The 22,382-nt window shown below is 39.9% G+C and overlaps 1 protein-coding gene across 1 annotated transcript in view; it reads right to left on the bottom strand.

Moving 5' to 3' along the window:
- Positions 1-4,846, bottom strand: part of gas7a (growth arrest-specific 7a) — a 33,751-nt gene extending 28,905 nt beyond the window's left edge. The window contains exon 1 of the mRNA XM_075453958.1: positions 4,606-4,846. Within this exon, the coding sequence (XP_075310073.1) occupies positions 4,606-4,831 (226 nt within the window). The 5' untranslated portion in view covers positions 4,832-4,846. The remainder of the gene's footprint in view (positions 1-4,605) is intronic.
- Between the last annotated feature and the right edge of the window lie 17,536 nt (positions 4,847-22,382).

The following is a 22,382-nucleotide window of genomic DNA, read 5'->3' as shown; positions in this document are numbered from 1 at the left end:
TGAATGAAAAATAAACTTTTATTAAACAAAACTAAAGCTACTGCAGTGGCAGCGGATCAAAGATCAGCTTGGCGTGAGAAATGATACAAATAACAGAAAACAAAAACAAGATCTGGCATTGAGCGAAGGAAATCTGGTAGCATATACACCGACATGCTGAGGGAAGTGATGAGTAATACGGTTAATACACAGTTAATACACAGTTAGTACACGGTTAATACACGGTTAATACACAGTTAATACAAACATGGAGTGAAAAAAGAACAGGAAGCAAAAGCAAAAAGACAAATTACAACACGTAACCCATGACAAAAGTCTTGGATTTTAGTGGTTTCAGCTCCAAGTGAACTGTAATATTTGCTGGATTTTCACACACTCTATTTCTAACTTGATTTAATTATAGTGTATTTAATGTAAACATCTTAACTCTGGACACCAGGTAAATTAGCACCTCCGTGGACAGAAACTAAAGGTGAACAACCGTCTAATGCTGCTCTCTTTTCAGGTTTGAACAGTCAACGTCCTGTTCTTATATTCACATTCATTCACACAACCCACACTGAGAAATGTTATTCATAACGGATCCTTGGGGGTTCGCGGCGCTGCGCTATCGTCCCCGGTTTCACCCCACAGGCCCCATAATGGTTCTTCATCGCCTGTGATTCATGAGCTGTCTGCTCCTTGCATATCAAACGGGCACTTCTCCAGCTGAAGGTAAACACGTGACCCCCAAGGCCACGCGTCACAGCCAGGGCAGGCACTGGTTGAAGTGTGGCAACTCCAGCACACAGAGGCCCCCCCGGAAATAGAAATGATGATCATTTTGCGTCTAGGAGCATTAAAAAAATCCATCAACTACTGTCTGCAAGACTGAAATGACTATTGATGGATACGCTCTGACGCATACAATTATTCACTTCTGCACAAAAAAGATTGACTGGAATCTTTGCTGTTAGTTTAAAGATGAAAATAGAGACCTTTAGGCAGTTCTGACGCTGCCTCAGATGAGAAGTTCAAACTCAAAACAGGTTAGCTTATGTCTAAATATAACAGATGTTCCCATCAACATAACTAAATCTGCAGAAAACATTACATTAAAACAACATTTCACAAGCCATTTTTGATTTGACTGACACAGTAATGACTTTTTTCTCCTGTGGAAATTCAAATTAGTCAAGTAGCTCAAAAAAAAAAAATATTTACAATGATTGTATATTACTAACAACAATAATAATACAATAATAAACAATTCTAATAAAAATACTACTACTAAATAATAATAATAATGATAAATGACTAAATAAATTTTAAAAAGATTAAAAATTAAAAATAAATATATATATATAACATACAGACTGCACAGGAAGAAGTTGTGTTCGGGTACCTGCAGACAACAGGAGGAACGTGCTGAAAGTCTGTTCACTTTGAGCTCAAAGAATAGTCTATAAAGCTCTATGTCTAGGTTAGAAATGTAACTTTATGGGCCCAGATTGTTTTTCCTCCCTTTCTAGAAGGAGCTACAACTGGTGAGAACATCAGTACGCCGCTACATCTTCATACGTATCATCAAGTAGTTGCTGGAATTTGAAAGGCGACTGACTTAAAAAACACACCTTTTGACTCCAAAGTTGATAGCAATCAGTTGATCAGAGAACACATAATCTTTATTTGAGTTATAAAGTTGCTGTAAGCTGTAACTTCTGGAGGATTACTCCAGAACCACGTCTGAAATCAGATGCTGGGCTGTTTGTGTCATGATCAATGGGTCTGTGTTTCGTTTGTCACCTTGTCTTTTGGTTTCTGGGATTTCTTTGTTCCTTTATGTCATCAATTTGATTCTCACACTTTAGTTTCTGTGTATTCTGTTTTATTCTGAAGTGATTTTCCTCTCCTGTTAGTCCTTTTGGGGATCATCCCTTTGTATATATTCTTCTGATTTTCCTTTGCTGTTGGTAACTCCATCCATCCGTCTGCCAGCCATTCCTCTCAGATCTGTTTGCTAGTTCTTTCACGTTATGTTCACACTTTCTTATCCTGCTCCAGCAGAGCTTTTGCCCGTCTTCACCTTCTTGGTTCTGCTATGAGTCCTTTAAAACACTTTTTAAAACACCCGTCATTAGACTAGAAACCCCAAAACCTGCAGAGTTGTTGCATCTATTAGCACTTATTGCTAATATACTGGCAGGTTTGCAGAGTTAAGACTGAAATTACTGTGTGTGGATGATGCAGATAAATGTTAAATGTACCTATGAGTCAGATGTTTTGACCTGTAAAGTGTGCAGAGACTACTTGGGTAATATGGAACTATGAAATGCCTCATATGTATATTCAAACATGCAATTAAAAAAAAAAAAGGAACAGATAAAACTAATAATTATCCAAATGTAAGCCATCAACTGGGAAGGTTTTTGTTATTTTACAGAAGTGGCAGAAAGAGACAGAAGAGGAAAATAGAGGAAAATCTTTGAGTAATTGTTGCTCAGTCTGGGAACTTATCAGGTGTAGTCTGATAATAAAAAAAGGGAAATTTGTTGGCTTCTGGTGCAGCAATAACTATCAGCTGGGCGTAGACTTCTTTTTTATATGTTTTTATAGGTTTCCAGATAGTATTTCAGTCGTTCTGTTTTCATAATATCACCAAAGTTCACTCAAACACGACCTGTCAGAACAACCTGGACAGCAAACAGAAACCAGAGAGCTTTCAACACAGAACATCTTGTCCACTGCTGACAGCTTCTGCATATCCACAAGCAAATAAAAAGCTTGCAGGTGAACTACACCAGGTGCACTGCCATTAACAGATCTGCTCTTCCAGGACTTTCCAGGAGACTTTTACTGCTAAATTAAAAAAAAGCTAATTAAATTAACGGAATGAAGAAGTTGATTGCTCTGCTGATTCTCTTAAAAACCGTAACTTTTCTGGTGAAAGTGTAGTTTCCAAAGAAAAATACCAAACTAGATGATGGAAGAGAGAATTTTGCAGCTAAAAATAGAAAATATTCCTCTTAAAGGATAAGACCGGTTTTTTGACATTGGGCCCTTGATTTCACATTATAACATGATGTTCTACTCACCCCTGCTTGTTGTTGGTCATTTGGAGCTGTTCCGAAGATATTCGCGAGGCGTCTGGCTGCTCTCTTGAGATATTCGGCCATGAAACGGTTTCCTATGGGCAAGCTTATACAGGCACAAACTATGCTGTTTATAATTTATTAATTACTCTACATTAGCACTGATAATGTGGAGGTGCGTCGCTTACTTAAAAAAATCCGGGTTACTAATTTTGAATTTTAGCCGAATGAATAAATAGGCAGCAGGTCTGTGGGCTGTCTGTGGCAGTAGCACGATGATGACGTCAGTAACACCCACTTTACGACAAAAAAAATCAAAATTACAGTAACCCGGATTTTTTTAAGTAAGCGACGCACCTCCACGTTATCAGTGCTAGTGTAGAGTAATTAATAAATTATAAACAGCATAGTTTGTGCCTGTATAAGCTTGCCCAAAGGAAACCGTTTCATGGCCGAATATCTCAAGAGAGCAGCCAGACGCCTCTCGAATATCTTCGGAACAGCTCCAAATGTTCAACAACACGCAGGGGTGAGTAGAACATCATGCTATAATGTGAAATCAAGGGCCCAATGTCAAAAAACCGGTCTTATCCTTTAAGAGCTGCGTGTTTGTGTATCTGTGCTGCTGCAGCGTGTTTTCAGTGGAACAGCATCTACTTCTGCTCTGATCCCCAGCTTCCTGCCCATATCTGAACCTGGCCCACATCAAACCTCTTCCTATCAGCGGAGGATCACACTTGTCTGGTTAAATGCTGACAAACTCCCCTGCAGCTGACTGCCTCCCTGCTCATTCTTCCTCTAAGTGTGTTTGGGCCACATGCCAGCAGGAGGAAGAAAACCATCTGCTATCTGCCTCCATGTCGTCGAGCGAATGAGGATGCTGGCAGTGATCAAGCATAATGAGGCTCTCATTAGGAAAGAGTAGGATTTCCTCCAGTTGTGCTTACGAAGCTTCATAATCATGTATCAGAGAAACGTATAATGAGGGATTTGGGAGTAAAAATTTTAGGTGAATGTTACTAGTCTCTTGGAAAAACAGTGCGAGTGGTGTTGTGTCAAACTGAGCTGAAGGAAAGTGGTCTTAGCATAATAAGCAGATTAGTACTGATGATGAATGATTGCCTAAAGCCTGAATTTGAGTGACTACATTAATGTGGAAAAGTTTAGTCCTGACTAATGAATCATCATGAGTAGAGCAATTTATAATAACGCCACTTTTCTCAGTTATTCTGAACAATATAAACCTCTATAAAACTCCTTTTGTTACTCTTTAGCCTCTATTTTTGCTTTGTGGTTGTTGTTTTTTTTTGCTGTGCTCATTTTCTGTCTTCAAAAATGAAAAAAATGGATGGCTGAGAAAGGAAAGGCCCAGTTTTACCTCAGTTTAAACTTCTATGAAACTGCTTTTGTTACTCTTTAGCTTCTATTTTTGCTTTGTGGTTGTTTTTTTTTGTGTTTTTTTTTTGCTGCGCTTATTTTCTGTCTTCAAAAATACCAAAAATGGATGGCCGAGAAAGGAAATGCCCAGTTTTACCATATGGTGAGGAGTGTTGTCGTGCCAGCGATCTCTGCGGGGCCTCAGATGACGAGGAGGGATGCCGCCATGTTGTTTCTGCAACAATGCAAACAACGGGAGGTGATGAGAGCGGAAAAAGAGAATGTTTCACACACACATCACCTCCTTCGTGCTGAAGATTCTGCCTCTGATGATGAGCCCGAAGAAGCAGATGCACCGAAGCTGCATCTACAAAAGTTACCATTACAGCTTCCTCTGCAAACAGTTTTGATATGATTGCTTCACCGATATAGAAATAAGCACTCAGATACTAATAATCACAACTCAAAATGAGCGTATCTCTGAAGGTGAAAGAGGAGACGGGGGGAGCATGTATTCGGCTACATTTCTGACACTTGAAAACTGAAGATTGAGAACCTTCTTGGTGGAAAAATGGCCTTTTGGATGATTTGTGACTTGCTTAGTTGTCAAAAAAGTAATCACAGATCATTCCACTCTGCAGAGCAAGAAGTCCTTTCTGGTCTAATACAGTTGATGTAACTCTGAGGGTTTCTCATGTGCAAAGACACACAAAATGTTCAAGTGTGGATCAGCAGAAATACTTGGCAGCGTTGTTACTGTGGTGGCAAGAAAGCAAATATCCAAATGTGTGAGGATGGAGAAGCAAGAATTGTGCATATTTTGAGTCACTAAAGTCTAAAGTTGAGATTATGCAGCAATGTATGAATTTATAGTCAGTTTTTGCTCATTTCTAAACACATGCTTACATGTTAGGAGCCATTTTTAAAGTCACGACTCTGTTGAAATGTGAGCATTGAACCGCAAATTAAGCCAAAGACACAGAGATGTAACTGTCCTAAAAGTAGATATAATATTCTAGTATTTAACAATCTTTAAAGTTAGCATAAAAGTAATATTGCACCATTTCCTGTTAAAGCAGAAGCTAAGTATCCCCCAAAAAGCCCAATCTCCTCTGATTGGTCAGTTTAAGAAGCTGAATCAGGCTTCTCCCACCATTCCACATCAGCTTGGTCTTAATTCAAGCGTTTGAGTGGCTGCAAAACGATTACACGCCCTGATTTAAAAGGAATCATCCTTAACATTTCAATGTTTTCAAGGAGATAAAAACTAAATTATCTCCTAAACGTCTTTGTTATTGTTCGCTTTTTACGCATTGTGCGTGAAAACATCTGTACATTCTACAGTTTTCTAGAATCTTAATAAGCATGAGTATGGAGAGGCAAAAGAGTTGGGGCCCAAGGCCGTATATTTTTCTCATTGAGTATCTAATTACACTTAATATGAGACACAACTGCCTAACAAGTACCATTTCAGCCAGATATAGGAACTTGTTTGAAGACAATACATCTTGAATATCTTGTTAAGTGAAAAAGTCTTGAAAACAAATTGTTTTGAGTCATATTTCACATGAAACAAGCTTTTTTTTACATTTGAAGAGGTTTTTAATCTAATTTCAAGATCACTTTTATCTCAAAAGTCCCAAATATCACATCTTATTTCAAGAAATCTTGACAAGCCGATTTTCACTAGTTCCATTGGCAGATTTATTTGCTTATTTCAAGCAAAAACGTACGGAGCCCCTTGAGTCTTAAGGTGAAATATATTGGGGTGTCGAGAAAGCGTGCACCCGTTTTAAAAAGCGTGCTCTCATTTAACCAAACCGTGCTCTCCTTAAAATATAGCAAGCGCACGTTTACCTAAATCGTGCGCTCGAATTACTAATGTCGTGTACTCGCTGTAATACAGTCGCACTCACGTTATATCCCTCGTGAGCACAATTTACTGAAACGTGTCTTCACTTTGCAAAGTGCGCTCTCATTTAACCAAAACGTGCTCTCGTTGAAATACAACGCTCGATTTAGTAGTTTCGTGCTCTCGTTGTAGTAACAAAGTTATATACCTCGTGACCACAATTTACTAAAGCGTGGTCATGATTCACAAAACGTGTTAACGTTATTTAAGAAATGTATAGCCTAATTAAAATTGGCACAAGTAAGCAAAGCGTGGCCACGATTCCACACTCTCATAACATCATGAGCCAAATTTACCAGCAGGATATGATTCTTCACCATTTTGAAATGGACTTAATCAGGGTTTACCATGGGCTAGGTATGGAATACAAGAATATTCTTTCAACCTTGGCGTCCAGTCATGGCATCATCATGAGCCTAGTTGACTCAAAGTACTTCACACACCCTCACCTGTTCTCAAGGCTGCCTTGTAAGGCGCCCAAGTCAGGGCTGTAGCCAAATGAAAATCCTAAAATATTTATTTGCATTCGTTAATTTTTTCCCCAGGATGAATTGAACAGCATCCAAGACACATGGAATGCACATCGCATCCGTCCGTCCAGAAACCCAGGTGTTCCGGCTGGAATACCGGATATAATGCACCTGGCTCCGCATCTGTGGGGGGCTGAAGATCATCTCTTTCCTCTCGATGAAGCCAATCTGACCGTCTGCAAGAGGAAATGCACCTTCCTCGACTCCATACCATGCGACATCGATGTATTTGATTTTAGCACAGGCATAATGCAAGAACGAGGGTTACAGTTGACAAACAGTCCAGACCAAGCACTTGAATTATACATTACATTAAGGGACACTGTTCGTCCCATAATACTTGCTTAGGCATACATTCGCCATAGCACAATGCACTTACTGTTCCATTCCAAGCAACTTCCAAATAGATTAAAAAGGTGAGATGCTCACACTGTAATGGTAACAGATTTCGTGGCCACAATTAATCAGTGTTGCCATAGTTACTTTGAAACAGTAATCCGACTACTGACTACTGATTACTTCTTTAAAAAGTAACTTAGTTAAGTTACTGACTACTTGCTTTCAAAAGTAACTAAGTTAGATTATTTTTAGTTACTTTCAGCAGAGGCTGATCCCCCGCCCCTATAACATGAAAATGACTACCAGTTCTGCCAATACTCACTTTATTGACATGTATTTTAACCGGAACATCAAAAATAACACTGGCATTTGCAAACTTTTTCTTGAAATAGGCTTACATGTTTTTTAAATAAAAAAAAATAAGACAGTCTTTCTTGACTTTACTTAAAATATAAAAAAAACCTCTTACGTAAAAAAGTAATACATAATACCTATATTGAACATCCCTTGAACCTGTAGTTGTCTAACATTAGAGCAGCAAGAAGTGGTTTTATGAAACAAAAATCAAAATACTCTTTCTTCACTTCATTTAACTGAAATACTCATTACAAATTAAATGCTTTTTTGACTTCATTAAATCTAACTTAAATACTTCTTATAAAAAACAAAGCAGCGTTTCTTGACTCAATTTAACATAAACACTTCTTTAAAAAAAATACAATAGACGTTCTTGACTCCATGCATTTAACTCTGATTGCATCTATCTATGAATTACGGTAACACTTAAGTTATATTGAACATGTAGTTGTCCCGCATTAGAGCAGCAAGGAGTGGTTTAACAAAACATCAGTCATTCACTCGCAGCGATGCAGACAAACGGACGGTTATATCACGTAACCTGCTGATAATTATGGGCCCAAGGCAGTATGACAGTCTAGTTTTTGACCGAAAAATGTCACGTTTATCCACCCGTTGACCAATAAAAGTTTAAACAAACCTGATTGATCGTCAGACCCGTCGCTTTGCAGAAATGTTTGTATGCTAGTCGCCTACAACTGCAGCTGTTACTGGATTACCCAAAGCTACACCTGACGAAGTATACATAGATAAACACCCGTACACTCATTCAGATATCATAGAAGATGTAATACAGTACAAAGACGTTAACGAGTCATCTTTGAGTCATCAATTGCGACCAGGTAAGATAAACAGCTAGCTAGCCCTCTCCATAGCACTGCCTGAAGCGTAGGCTATATGTTATAAAGTTAGCACGAATGGCTAAACCTATCAACTATCGTCTGTGACAGGCACTGATGAAAACTGTGGTTTAGATTGGTGTACTTATTTAAAATGATTAGGGAAAGTGAGTAAAATGTAACACATGATATCGCTGGTGTTTCACATTTTAGTGGGACAGATCAGTTTTACTGGGTAGGTAGATGTAAAATAACGAGTGACTTCAGACGAACCCCGCTCCCGTCGCGGACACTGATATAACTCATAAGAAAACGAAATTATCCCAAATTATTTCAATACAAATGTATGGTTGTAATAATCGTGAATATATGTTGAAAAAAGCCAAATATATGTTCCCCTGAAATGCAGAAATAGTAACGCACGATGTTTTAGATAAGTAACTTCAATCGGACTACTAGTTTTGAAATAGTAGTTGCGTTAGACTACTCCTTACTGAAAAAAGTAGTCCGACTACAGTAACGCGTTACTAATTAACGCGTTACCGGCATCACTGCAATTAATACAACGTGCGAACGTTTCAAGCAATTTGGATTTATTGTTGCCATACAGAATGTCGTGGGCACGTCTTACAGATCGTGGGCACACTTTTGTTTATTGTGCTCACAAGATATATAATGTGGGCACGACTGAGGGGCAGTGAGCGCACGGTTTTAGTAAGACGAGCGCACGGTTTATGTATACGCGCGCACGCTTTATTTAGACGAGCGCACGATTTAATAAAGCGAGGGCACACTTTGAAAAGTGAGAGAACGTTTTCTTGAAACCCCTTGAAAAAGACATTGTTTGATCTCCACCGGGCTCCGTAAAAACGTCTGGTATTTGTTGTTTTTCTAACTTATTTTTGGAGGGGCATGTTTTCCAGAGCAGGTTTTAGCTGAAGTCTGTGTCACACTTTAGTTTTTCAAATTAATGCTGACTTTACACCAAATAATCATTCAAGTGATTTTACTGTTGCGGACAAATGTCCCACATTGGAGTAAACTGACAAAAGTTTGAGTGGACGGTGTTGGTAACACTCAGCCCGAGCAGTTTGAGGTCAGTCTTGTCTGGATGTTACGAAAAAATCAAGTATGTTTAATATTGTCCTGAGTTCTTAGGCTTAGTGTCATGCAAACAGTGAAGCTCATTCACATTAACACGAACAGCAACCTGCACCAAACTGCTGAATAGTGACTGAGCAAGATCTTTAGATCTGAGAGAGACTTTCCAAACTCTTCCAGTGTATAGAAAGCATTATTTTTCCGATAGCAGGTATCAGATGTGCTCGGTCGGCAAATTCTGCATCGGTTTCCCCCTTTTTGAAAATGAGACAATTCATCAAAATTGATTGAATGTCAGAAACTGCTCAATTAGGGGGCGATATTGCTGTGTGTTCAGGCCACAGACCACTACCATTATAACGGTGAAATAACAGTTTCTATGTACAATATACAAATTAATTTAGCGAGGCAAAACTGTGACGAATCAACCAACAGAGAAAACATAGTTTTAGTCTCCAGCAGTGAAGTCTCACCCTAAATGTCTCCTCATAAAAAATGCATACGAGGGCTGTTTAATATCAACGTTAGGTCTTGCTTTGTTGGATAATATAGATGATATAAACTGGACACCACAAGCCTCTCAGAGGGTACATCATTTTAATCTTTATGTACCCTCTGACGCACATCTTGTACCTCCACAAGATTTTCAGAGGCCTAAATCTAAAAAAGACACAGAAGTTTACAGCCAAATGGCTTCACTATCACACTGGAAAAACTGCCCCTCCAAAAATAAGGCAAGGCAATTTCATTTATAGAGCACAATTCATACACAGGGCAATTCAAAGTGCTTTACAGCTACATAAAATCACAAGAAGGCAATAAAACCATTAAAAAGGAATAAAAAAAATAAAAGAAAGAAATTAAAAAAGAAAGAAATTTAAAACCCATTAAAATAATCATTAAGTAATTAAAAGTGAAGAGTGCAGATAAAATACTTTCAGGTGTCATATGCACAGCTAAATAGAACTGTTTTCAGCCTGGATTTAAACATTGTCAGAGTTGAGGCCTGTCTCACATCTTCTGGAAGACTGTTCCAGATGTTAGGAGCATAAAACTGAAACGCAGCCTCAGCTTGTTTAGTCCTGACTCTGGGCACCAGCAGGAGACCCCTCCCTGAGGTTCTCAGAGCCCGAGTTGGTTCATGTGGCTTTAACATGTCAGAGATGTACTTTGGCGCTTGACCGTGAAGAGACTTGTACACAAGCAGAGCTGTTTTAAAGTCTATTCTCTGAGCGACAGGAAGCCAGTGCAGAGACCTGAGCACTGGACTAATATGGTCGTATTTCCTGGTTCTAGTCAGGACTCGAGCAGCAGCGTTCTGGATGTACTGCAGCTGTCTTACAGCCCGTTTAGAGCCCAGTGAGCAGGCCGTTACAGTAGTCTAACCTGCTGGAGACAAACGCATGGATCAGTCTTTCTAAGTCTGGTTTAGACACTATTCCTTTGATTCTGGCAATGTTTTTTAGATGGTAAAAAGCTGCTGATGTTACAGATTTAATGTGGCTGTTAAAGTTCAGGTCTGAGTCCAATATTACCCCGAGATTTCTAACTTGATAGTTAGGTTTTAGAGAGAGTGACTGATAACACTTTCTCTTTGTTTCTGTGGGCCACAGACAATGATTTCAGTTTTGTCTGAGTTTAGCTGGAGGAAATTGTTTTGCATCCACACACTGATCTGTTCGATGCAGCGACACAATGTATCCACAGGCCCGTGTTCTCCTGCCGTCAGTGACACGTAGATCTGAGTGTCATCTGCATAATTGTGGTAGGACACATTATAGCTGCGTATTAGCTGGCCTAGTGGAAGCATGTACAGATTGAACAATACGGGTCCCAGGATTGACCCTGGGGAACCCCACAGGTCATAGCCATTTGGTCTGAGACACAGTTACCAATTTCAACAAAATATTTCCTGTCCTCCAGATAGGACTTGAACCAGTTTAAAGCACGACCAGAGATTCCCACCCAGTCTTCTAACCTCTGTAATAAGATCGCATGGTCAACTGTGTCAAAGGCAGCACTCAGGTCCAGCAGAACTAAGACTGTGACTCTACTTGCATCTGTGTTCAGGCGGATGTCATTTGTCACCTTGATCAGAGCTGTCTCAGTGCTGTGGTGAGACAGACGTTTTTGCTTGAAATAAGCAAAAAAATCTGCCAATGGAACTAGTGAAAATCGGCTTGTCAAGATTTCTTGAAATAAGATGTGATATTTAGGACTTTTGAGATAAAAGTGATCTTGAAATTAGCTTAAAAACCTCTTCAAATGTCAAAAAAAGATTGTTTCATATGAAATCCGACTCAAAACAATTTGTTTTCAAGACTTTTTCATTGAACAAGATATTGAAGATGTATTGTATTAAAACAAGTCCCTATATCAGGCTGAAATAGTACTTGTTAGGCAGTTGTGTCTTATATTAAGTGTAATGAGATATTTTGACAAGAAATGAGACAAATATACTTGGTAAGACTTTGATTTTTTCCAGTGCACTCACTTCTTTCAGCTAACAACACCACCTCTTTATGCACATTAACAGTTTTTAAATAGTCAGCTAATGAAGCTTTCTCATTATTCCAAATCCCAGTGTCACATCTGCAGCTCCAAGTGGATTAAGTGCAAATATTTCGAGTGCACCTCCTCTATGAAATAACACAGATGGAAAACAACAAGCTGCTTTCTAATAAACACTGTAATGCATGCTGACATCTTTATAACACCCCCACACACACACATGCTGAGCTGTGGCTTTTAGAAGCTCTGTTCTCTGACATGACACAACTAAAAGCAGACAAGATAAAAAGGCGCCGCTGCAGAATGTGACTTCTGCGTGTAAAAATAACTTGGGTGAGTGTATTTTTCCCTTTCTGTGTGTGTGTTTGATGTGTTTGTGCTGCGAGGCAAAGTGTGATCACTGCCAAAGTTGTTGTTGATGCAGCCTCGGTTTGTCCTGTGGGAGCCTGTCCTCTCCCCCCGGATTCCTCCCTAAATGAGGTGTAAAACACACACACGCTCACAGCAGATGCTTTTGAGAGGTCACCTGCCTTCGAGCCTCTGCGTTAATATGTCGGCCGCTTGTTAGGGAGCGGCGTATTAGAGCAGAAGACGACGAACAGAAACATCCCTCCACCTCTGATCTCACTGCTGAGGGACTGGACGAAGCTATTCGGCATTCAAGTGCTCCACATTTAAGATAATCAGATTAAAGTGGATCGAATCTGCAGGCCTGATGAGACACGGTGATGGGGCAGGAATGATAATGAGCCTTCATAGTTCACAGTGTTAAGGCGGTGAGAGCTGCAATTAAATCTCAAGTAAACCATTAAAATCAGCTGAACTGAACAGGTTGAAGGCAGAAACACTGATGCTCGACTACACCAGTGATACTCACTATTTATTCCACGTTGGCAGAAGAAAATCAAGGGAAGAGCCACTTTTACCACAACATACTAAAGTCCCCTTTTGCAAATCTGCATTTCTACATATAAAACATCCCACAAAAAAGAAACAACACAGCCAATACATTTTCAATTCAGACCACATATTTACCTTTAATACTGGGATGAGCGGAAGCTGGCGTGCATGTCCTTGACTTTCTTCATGTTGTATTTGTAGTTTGTTGTTGTAATCATAGTGAGACATTCAAGATGAGCATGGTTTTTGTGCTGGTTTTTGCCCTTTTTTAATTAAAAACCGATCCATTGTGCCTGCATCTCGCGCTGGCTAAAGGAGCTAGCGTGCTCTGGGGTCAAGTGTGAGGTGGTTTAAGCGGGCTGCGTTGCCAGGTTTAACAGTGTGCCCCCTTTAGGAAACACCATTAAGCCTTAAATAATACTTAATAAAAATACTTAATACTACAAAAACGCAAACTTAATAAAAATACCTAATACTGTGCAGTATTCGCTGTATGTTATTTGAAAAAATGTATTGTTATTGTTACCATATTGTTATAATTAGAGCTTGAGGAGCCATGCAATGAGCATCTCTGGTCTACAGTAATCTTCACTGTATAGAACAACAGGGCAGCAGAGCTGCTGCTTATTATTGGCTGTTGATTGCTAATTATCAGGGTAATTGGTGATTAGATTAGTTCGTGATGAGTCAGCAAATCATCCCGGAGAGAGACCTTTAAACCAGTTTGTAACTTAAAATGAACAGAGAGAAAGCACAACTTTCCACTTTAAATGTTAAACTGCCCCCCAGAGTATCTTCAAGAGAAGACGAACACTATCGTCGAAGAGTAGCACTTACATAGCCGTTCAATATGAATGCCAGGGGCAGGGGTTTTTACCTTTACTGGAGCAGTTGACGTAGTAACGCTGGCCCTCAGGCGAAGTGTAGCTCCTCCATCCTGGGGGAAGAGGCTGCAGCCGGTCCGTCTTCTCTCCGGGTGCAGCAGGGCTCACAGCTGCTGGTTTCTGTCATGGACAAACATCAATTTTACATAAAGTTAACGCGCTTCCTGGTCTTTCTGCTGGAAATATTTAGATTTTTTTTTAAGGTGTGGAATACAGCGGCCTCGAGGAGCAAAATGCAGCAACCTTTGACCAAATACAAAAAGTGTTTTCTCAAATGTTGTTGAGTTTTGTGAAATGTGTTTTAAACTGCTGGGACGCCACAAGAAAATCTGTAAACCTAACAGATTACTGTATCTCCAACTATGTATGAAAAGAATTTGTGGTTTTATATTGATATCGGTGCCTTTTCAGTAGGGCTGGGTGAGTTAACTCGTTAATTATTTCAAATCAATCAATCAAATTGATTGTTAATTATTTAACGCCGATACATATTTCATCGCGCATTAACGCAGGTTTTTAATTGATTTTTTAAATTTTATTATTTTTTTAGGCTTTTGTGCCTTTAATGTCTTCAGAGAGACAGGAAGCAGGGGGCAGAGGGAGGGGGAACGACACGCAGCACAGGGCCGTCCGATGCGGGACTCAAACTGGGTTTTTATTTTGGCTTTTATTTTGTAAAAGTCTGTTGCTGTCTGCTGCGGAAACGGAAAAGAAAGTAATCGGCGGATCCACCAAACATGGAGAAGGGTACGGAACTTTTACTCGGCCATTTTCATTTTAAAGTTCTTCCAGACGGCGGAGTCGACAGAACCAAAGTCATCTGTAAACACTGCCAAGTTGAATTGTCTTCTCAGCGTAGTAGTTCCAGTCTAAAATATCACTTAAAGGCAAAACACACAACTGATAGCAGCAAGTCATTCAAGGAAACAGACAGTGGAGCGAGGCTTCTACATAAAAACTACAGAAAGATGCTGATGTTAAAAGTGTGTTTGCACAACAAATGTTATGGCACTTTCATTCATATGGCAGCACATTTAAAATAAAGCTAAATGCTAAAAGCTATACACTACTTTTGGATTCATTTTTGGATTTTGCGTACAAATGCGATTAATCGTGATTAATCAGGGAAATCATGTGATTAATTAGATTAAACATTTTAATCGTTGCCCAGCCCTAATTTTTAGTGATGTAGCGGGTTCTTATCAGTGATTAATACAGAACGTATGCAGCTGGATCCATAAATAGAAGCAACTTCTGCAGTTTGGTGTGATGTGGCAACAGCAGATCTTAAGGCTGTGCTTACAGCTACATTTAAGTAAGGGAGCACGGAGCAGAAAAGTCTACAGCGAGAAGTTACTGCTTCATCATTAAAGTTTATGTAGAGTTCCATAAACTTGCAAATGCAGTAAATATAAATAATGTAGATGGTGGAGAAATGTCATTACCATCAGATTCTCATTTTGCCTTTTGAGCGGTTCTAACTTCCTAAATAACCGTGTTAATCATGTGGTGACATATGATGCGTTAAATGCTGATAAATGCCCTCTCCACCTTATCAGCGATCCCCAGGAGCCTCCATGACCATGAAACAATTTTATTCAGTGTGCGCTCTGATTAGCGCAGTGTGCTTTACAAGAGAAAAGTGTTTTTTTTAATCTGCAGGGATCGCTGGCTGCTCGTCTTCAGATGCGGCAGAGCGAGGCCTGCTCGGATCTGCTGGCTGAAGCTCAGGATGGCGCTCTCCAATCAGACAGCTGAGGGGAGGTGGGCGGATGTGATGGGACAGATATATAAATGGGGAGATTATTGGCAGAATGATAAAAGAGTCGTATCATGTTCCTTTGCTCGCATGGGCAACAGGGCAGAGTGGGTGGAAGGAGTCGATTGATGTGGAACATTAAAGAGACTCGCTGCTTCTGTTCCATCTCTGCTCCTGACTCCAGTTTGCTGTGAGTTTCCTGCAGTACTTTAGCTGCTTTATTCACATAAATGGGATGTTTACTGCACAGACATGATACGACTCTCTTGACAGTTGACCCATGTAATGTGGAGACTTGTCCTCTTGTAATAAAAAAAAAAACGACTGCAGAGGCAATTTATGAAGCAGCTTATTGCCACATATTGTTACGATTTATGGCTAAGCAAAGGCTCAGGAGTAATATGTTGTATATCAGTCAAGTAATAGCACCCTATAGTGGCTGCAGTACATATTACAAAAGCAAAAGACACATTATGGGACGCACACATTTTCATATTTCATGGTAATTAGCTTCCCGACTGAGATTCTGTGAGTCAGCATAACTCCTGCACTACCCCACTATGATGTGGGTTTAAGCAAAAACCATAAAGCTCCTCCAGATTTTTCAGATGTCACTCGACCAGACGAATCAAATTCTCATAATCTAAAGTCTTTGAAAAAGTAATAAAATCTAATGAGCTCATGATATCCAAGGAAATTAATCGACTATTTTAGGATTATAGGGTGAGTAGATGAGTCAATAAAACACTTGGACTTCCATATGGGAAATAATCAAAGCGTCATGACCTTATCTGAATTTATTGCTGCGTCTTTGCTAAAACATATGCTCTAAGAAAATTAATTTCAACCAAAAAGCATGTCCAACCCTGAAAAAAAAGAAAAATGAAGTGCCTCTGACGTGTGGATAGTTGACCCGATCCGATAGAAATGCATTAAATAAGCACAACTGCACAAACGCTGAATTATACAGCGATTGCTCGTATTGTATTCAAGCAAGTAGCAGCACCACAGACACAATGCTGATTGAAAATCAATGTTCAGGCTCCTCTTAGTGGATTAACGACTTCATTCGTCATGGCAAACCCAAAGATAACTGTCAGCACATAAAGAGGAAGCAGAAAGACCCTCAAAATCCACTTCTGGTAAAAGGAGAGGAAGTAACTCTTAGTAAACCATATAAAATCTATACTCATTCAACAACTAATGTAGAGTTAATTCAACCCACCCAGTTAAATTGAGACCTTATTATTTAAAATAAGGCAAATGAACCTTTTACGGCACGATTCTCCCTTTATTGTCACTCTGTTGTGATAATTCACATAAAACTGAAAACTGCTAAAATCAGAATTAGAAGCTATGTTTTCATTTGAAAAGAAATGCATTTATATATGTTGAAGACTGCGGGACATAGTCTGTGTGTCAGATTATATCTTGAACTAAAAACACCGTGTGGAAATGAGGTGTCAGGGTCAACAGACTTAAAGGGATAGTTCGCCTCTTTTGACATGAAGCTGTATGACATCCCATATTAGCAATATCATTTATTAACATCTTCTTACCCCCTGCTGCGTCCTGTGAGCCGAGTTCCAGCCTCGTTTTGGCGTTGACGAAGGTAGTCCGGCTAGTTGGCTGGGGTTTAAAAAATAAAGCGTTTTGCTTCTCAAAACAATATGCGTTCAACAGAGTAATACATTTGCATCACAAAATTGTTCTCCAGGAAAAAGTCAGACCTCACAATCGCTTGGCACTATTTTCTCTCCCTTCGTATCACTGCCTGCTGTGTAGACCGTGCAGACCAAAGTGCAGACCGAGCAGCAAACACCGTAACAGCTGTCGGCAGGCGGCAGCAGGCAGTGATACGAAGGGAGAGAAAATAGAGCCAAGCAACTGTGAGGTCTGACTTTTTCCTGGAGAACTATTTTGTGATGCAAATGTATTACTCTTTTGAACGCATATTGTTTTGAGAAGCAAAACGCTTTATTTTTTTAAACTCCAGCCAACTTCGTCAACACCAAAACGAGGCTGGAACTCGGCTCACAGGACGCAGCAGGGGGTAAGAAGATGGTCATAAATGATGTTGCTAATATGGGATGTCATACAGCTTCATGTCAAAAGAGGCGAACTATCCCTTTAAGTCTAACTAAACATCAAACATCTCTATGGTTTGCATGTGAAACAACCTCCTGCATCTGTGCACAAGTATGAGCAGAACCAAAGAGTTCCTGCACAGCAGCTGAATGGTTCCAATGTTTAAAGATAAAATCGTATCATAAGATTCTTATCGACCACAGAGCTCTCTTTTTGCAATGATTTCACACGTCCTCTGGCTAGGAAGCCGAAGTGGACCCCAATTATATCTGATCTTGAACGTAAAGTGTACACACAGATCTATATGATATCTTTGCCCAAACCCCACAATCCTCCTGGGTGCTGCTCACAATGTAACCCTGAAATAACCACTCTTGTTAGCTCTGCGAACACCGCTGGAAGAAACTAACAAGACGGGCTCTATTGGACCGATCGCTGCTCTCCAGAGCTTCAGCTGGCTGATGAGGATCAACAGGCAAAGAGGGAATTCACATCCGTTTATACCTGGAAAACAGGATTAAAAACAAAAAAGAATCTGGTGAAATAAAGCCCTCAACATCCCTATTCTACTCAGATTTCTTCATCTTAACGCATTGATTGAGCAATCCTAAATGATCAGCTGGGAAAAGGTGCCCGTGTCTAATTTTAGGCGTTCTAACAAACGCTGAAAACACAATTTCTCACATGGTTTGTTACTGCGCCCCGAGGCAGCAACAGCCAGTTCGAAACAGCGGCAATTATAACAAAACAAGAGGAAGCCTTCTAGAGGAATGCACAGCCCCTCCACACAGGATGCTGATAAAGGAGAAAAAAGAACAAGTGGAGGGCAGGGATAACAGAAAGAGCCCTTTATTCTCTCAGAGGCTAACGAGCATGTAGTGATGCATCGCTCAGCCGCCTTGCAGGTTGGTTTTGGAGGTTCCTCCAAAGATAGATGGAGCTGCAGCGGATAATTTGGCCTCTTGAAACAGAAATACTAACAGTTGCAGTTTGACTGAGCTAGCTGCATTTCATGAGCGCAGGTGGCTGACTGTGGAGGTTTTCCTTAGCTTCAAAGACCATCAAAAGCATGACTACTTGCTCACAAAGGACTCTTCTTCTACGCTACAGTTTGTTTTGTTCGATGTGCAAACAGGAAGTGTTACAATTGTGCTTTTGACGAACAAAAAACACTCTAATATCTAAACATTTATGTCTAATCCTGGCATCCCTACACTGAAAAAACATTTAAATTGTACGAGGAAACCTAAGTAAAACTTACTCTTTCCCCATAATTCATGTATTACGTTAATAAAATGTTTAATTTTACCTAAGAAGCTCTAGTTCTTACTGAATCTTAAAAATACAAGGTAGAAATTATGACAGTTACTCTAATAGAGTTTACTTCACCAAAAAGTCACTTTTTTCAGTGTACGAGCAAGTCAAACAAACAAATTACAAATCTCCTGCTGCGTCATATAACCCAGGCCAGCTGTGCCAGGGTGCCAAAGGGAAGGATGGTAATACACATACTGCTCTAATTCGTTGTGCATGATTAGAAAACGCTTTGAAATTGATCATGATGTCTTTTTTAGAGTCGTTATGATGTAGAGTGAAAATAACCTATATGGAAAGTGTAGTAAGATACCTCACCATTTCATCTTCATAAAGATTTAGCATCTTTTGAGCCACAGAAAGGAGTAAAATTTACTGTCATATTAAATGTTTTCTACTTTAGCCACAAACTCGGTGCTGCAGGAATGTGGAGGAACAAACAGTTTATCCCCTCCTCATGGCATCTTTATGATGATCCAATTCAGTATCAAGCGAGCTGTTTGTGTTTAGCTGTGCACGTAGATGCCCTTGAAGCCAGAGTACTGCTTTGAGTGAAGCGTGATGGACAACAGGAAGTCTATCACCGTGGTTACTACAGCTCGACTCGGCCATTTAACTGGACCACTGAGTTTGTTATTGTTTACATGCATGGGAGAAGAATTGACTGAAGCAAGTTAGACGCCATGGTGCTGTGGAAACCTTTCAAGACACTCTACAGCTTCTAACTTTCTCTGTGGGAGATCACTGTACAGCTGAATTCAATGCACAGACGTTTTTATGGTTCTGGAAGGGCTCACCGGAGCTCCTCTGGGTTCTGTTCTCGCCCCCTTTTCTTTGCACTCTGTACACTTCAGACTTTAGGTACAATACAAGATGCTCTCACCTCCATAAGTTAACTTAACTTAATGCTCTGTTTGGGAGCAAAGAGAAGAGGTTCAGCGTTGGTAAATATCTTGAGACTCGGGCCCTTACAATCACTGACCAAGTTGGTAACCTCGGAGTGTTGATAGACTCAGATCTGACTTTCAGCAGCCACATCAAAGCTGTCACCAAGGCAGCTTTTTACCATCTCAGAAACATCAACAGAATTAAAGGTTTCCTCTCCCAAAAAGACCAGGAGAAACTCATCCAGGCATTCATCTCCAGCAGACTCCATCACTGTAATGCTCTTTTAACTGGACTTCCCACAAAGAGCAATAAACATCTGCAGCTCATCCAGAACGCTGCTGCTGGAGTTTTAACCCGGACTAAGAGATCTGAACACATCACAGCAGCTTTAAAATCTTTACTCTGGCTTCCAGTCAGTCACAGAATAGATATTAAAAGCCTGCTGATGGTTTACATCTGTGATATGTTCAGAGAATATAAACCCAGCAGAGCTCTTAGATCCAAGGACTCAGGTCAGCTGGTCCAGTCCAGAGTCCAGACTAAACATGGAGAAGCAGCATTTAGCTGTTCTGCTGCAAACAAGTGGAACAAACTGCCAGTGGAGATTAAACTTTCACCAAATGGAGACATTTTTAAATCCAGGTTAAAAACAGTTCTGTTCTCATGTGTCTATGCATGAAATCTGCACGATATCTTTGAACTTATCTGGACTGTTGCTTGTTTTTAAATTCATTTATATTATTTTATTTGTTTCTCTTTATATTCTTTTATGTATTTTTAATTCTTCTTCTTCACACAAGTGGATGACTGGTGACCTCAATGGACCCGAGTTTGAGCTCCCCCTGACGCCAAATCCTACATTTTACTACTTTCTTTTCACTGGCCATTATCTAGGTTTAGTCGGAATTTAGATACATCTCTGGGATGCGTTGGGATGCATCATCAGTGACGTTCCTGGGGTCATCCGGGGTTTCGGGTCTTTCAACATCCACAGGCTCGCCCTATTTATCCAAAGCCATCCTGTGGCTTTTTCAGCGTCTTCGGTGATGGGGCATACGGCTCCCTTCTTGGCGGCTCCGGTTACTCCAAGCCCTGCCAGAGCTTTGCAGATTGAACGGCCAGCAACCCCCCCCGGCAGCCCACTTCAATCAAGGTTTAGTCATTAATAATAGTCCGAAAAATAAAACAATATATATAGTGTACATTCACCATCATGGCACATGAAAGCTGCCTTATACAAAACATTTGGAAACTTAATCTCACAGTTTTGAAATCTCATCATTTTTGAGCTTTGATTGGGACAAAGATCACGTTTGTGGACAAATAAAGCTATCAAATGAAATGTTGATTTCACCAAATGGAGACATTTTTAAATCCAGGTTAAAAACATTTCTGTTCTCATGTGTCTATGCATGAAATCTGCACGATATCTTTTAATTTATCTGGACTGTTGCTTGTTTTTAAAATTCATTTAAATGATTTTATTTGTTTCTCTTTATATTATTTTATGTATTTTTAATGCTTCTTCCACTCCCTGCTGCAATGCTTTTATTTCATGTGAAGCACTTTGAATTGTTCTGTACATGAAATGTGCTATACAAATACATTTGATTTGAGAGAAACTCACTTCTAGAAAAAAAAAAATCAACGATGTTCCTCAAAATATTTAGAGAAAGTCTCTCCAGTATTTTTGTTGTTTTGGAGCCGTTATCGGGCTAAGCAGGACTTTTTACACCGATGCTTTAATAAGTAGACGGGAGACTGCAGAGAGGAGCTCTGAGGGATCACCAAAACCAGAAGGATTTATCCTGCTGAGGGTTGTGAAAGTCTGCACAAAACTGTGTGGCAGTCCATTTTATAGTTGTATTATTTCAATTTGGACAGAGGACACGCTCAACATGAAGGCTGATTATTATATCATACATCAGTTCTATAAGAAACACCAAATTTCCCCCCAAAAAACAGGAAAAATGAGAATTTATTACCCAACAAACCTAAGTTTGCCTGCTCAATTTGCTGGTGAAGATGCAAGTTAAATAGGAAGCACCTCTTATTCTTTTTTACACACAAGGGAATTAAAATGAAAGTTCCTACCATGCTGTTGTGCTGTAGTGAGTCAACCAGCCACCGGAAACATGAATGAAGAGATAGAAGGGATTAAGAGGTCTCATTATTTTCCACAATGATCCGAAGCCTGCAGACACAGCTGAGGACACAGAGGGAATGCCTTTTTTACCCCCTCTTGTACCAATAAAAGGCCCGGCAGGGAGACATGCTTTAGTTTTGATCAATGCGAGACATTTTCTATGAGTCTTTGTTTGGCAGAAAAGTCCAGTGGTTGTCAGTCTGTGTTGGAAACACAAAGGCAGACACTGTCAGACAGAGCATTAATGGACTGGAACGCTACAAGGACTTTTCTGTCTTGCCAGCTTGTTTTCTTCTGTTAATCGAATTGACTCTGCATATATTGAGTGTCGGCCTGCTCAGACTCAGTCCAAACAGACGAGTTCTG

This window comes from Odontesthes bonariensis, chromosome 21 (genome assembly GCF_027942865.1).
Source record: "Odontesthes bonariensis isolate fOdoBon6 chromosome 21, fOdoBon6.hap1, whole genome shotgun sequence".
NCBI lineage: Eukaryota > Metazoa > Chordata > Actinopteri > Atheriniformes > Atherinopsidae > Odontesthes > Odontesthes bonariensis.
The sequence above is the reverse complement of the archived record's forward strand: the minus strand, read 5'-3'. Positions and strand labels throughout refer to the sequence as shown.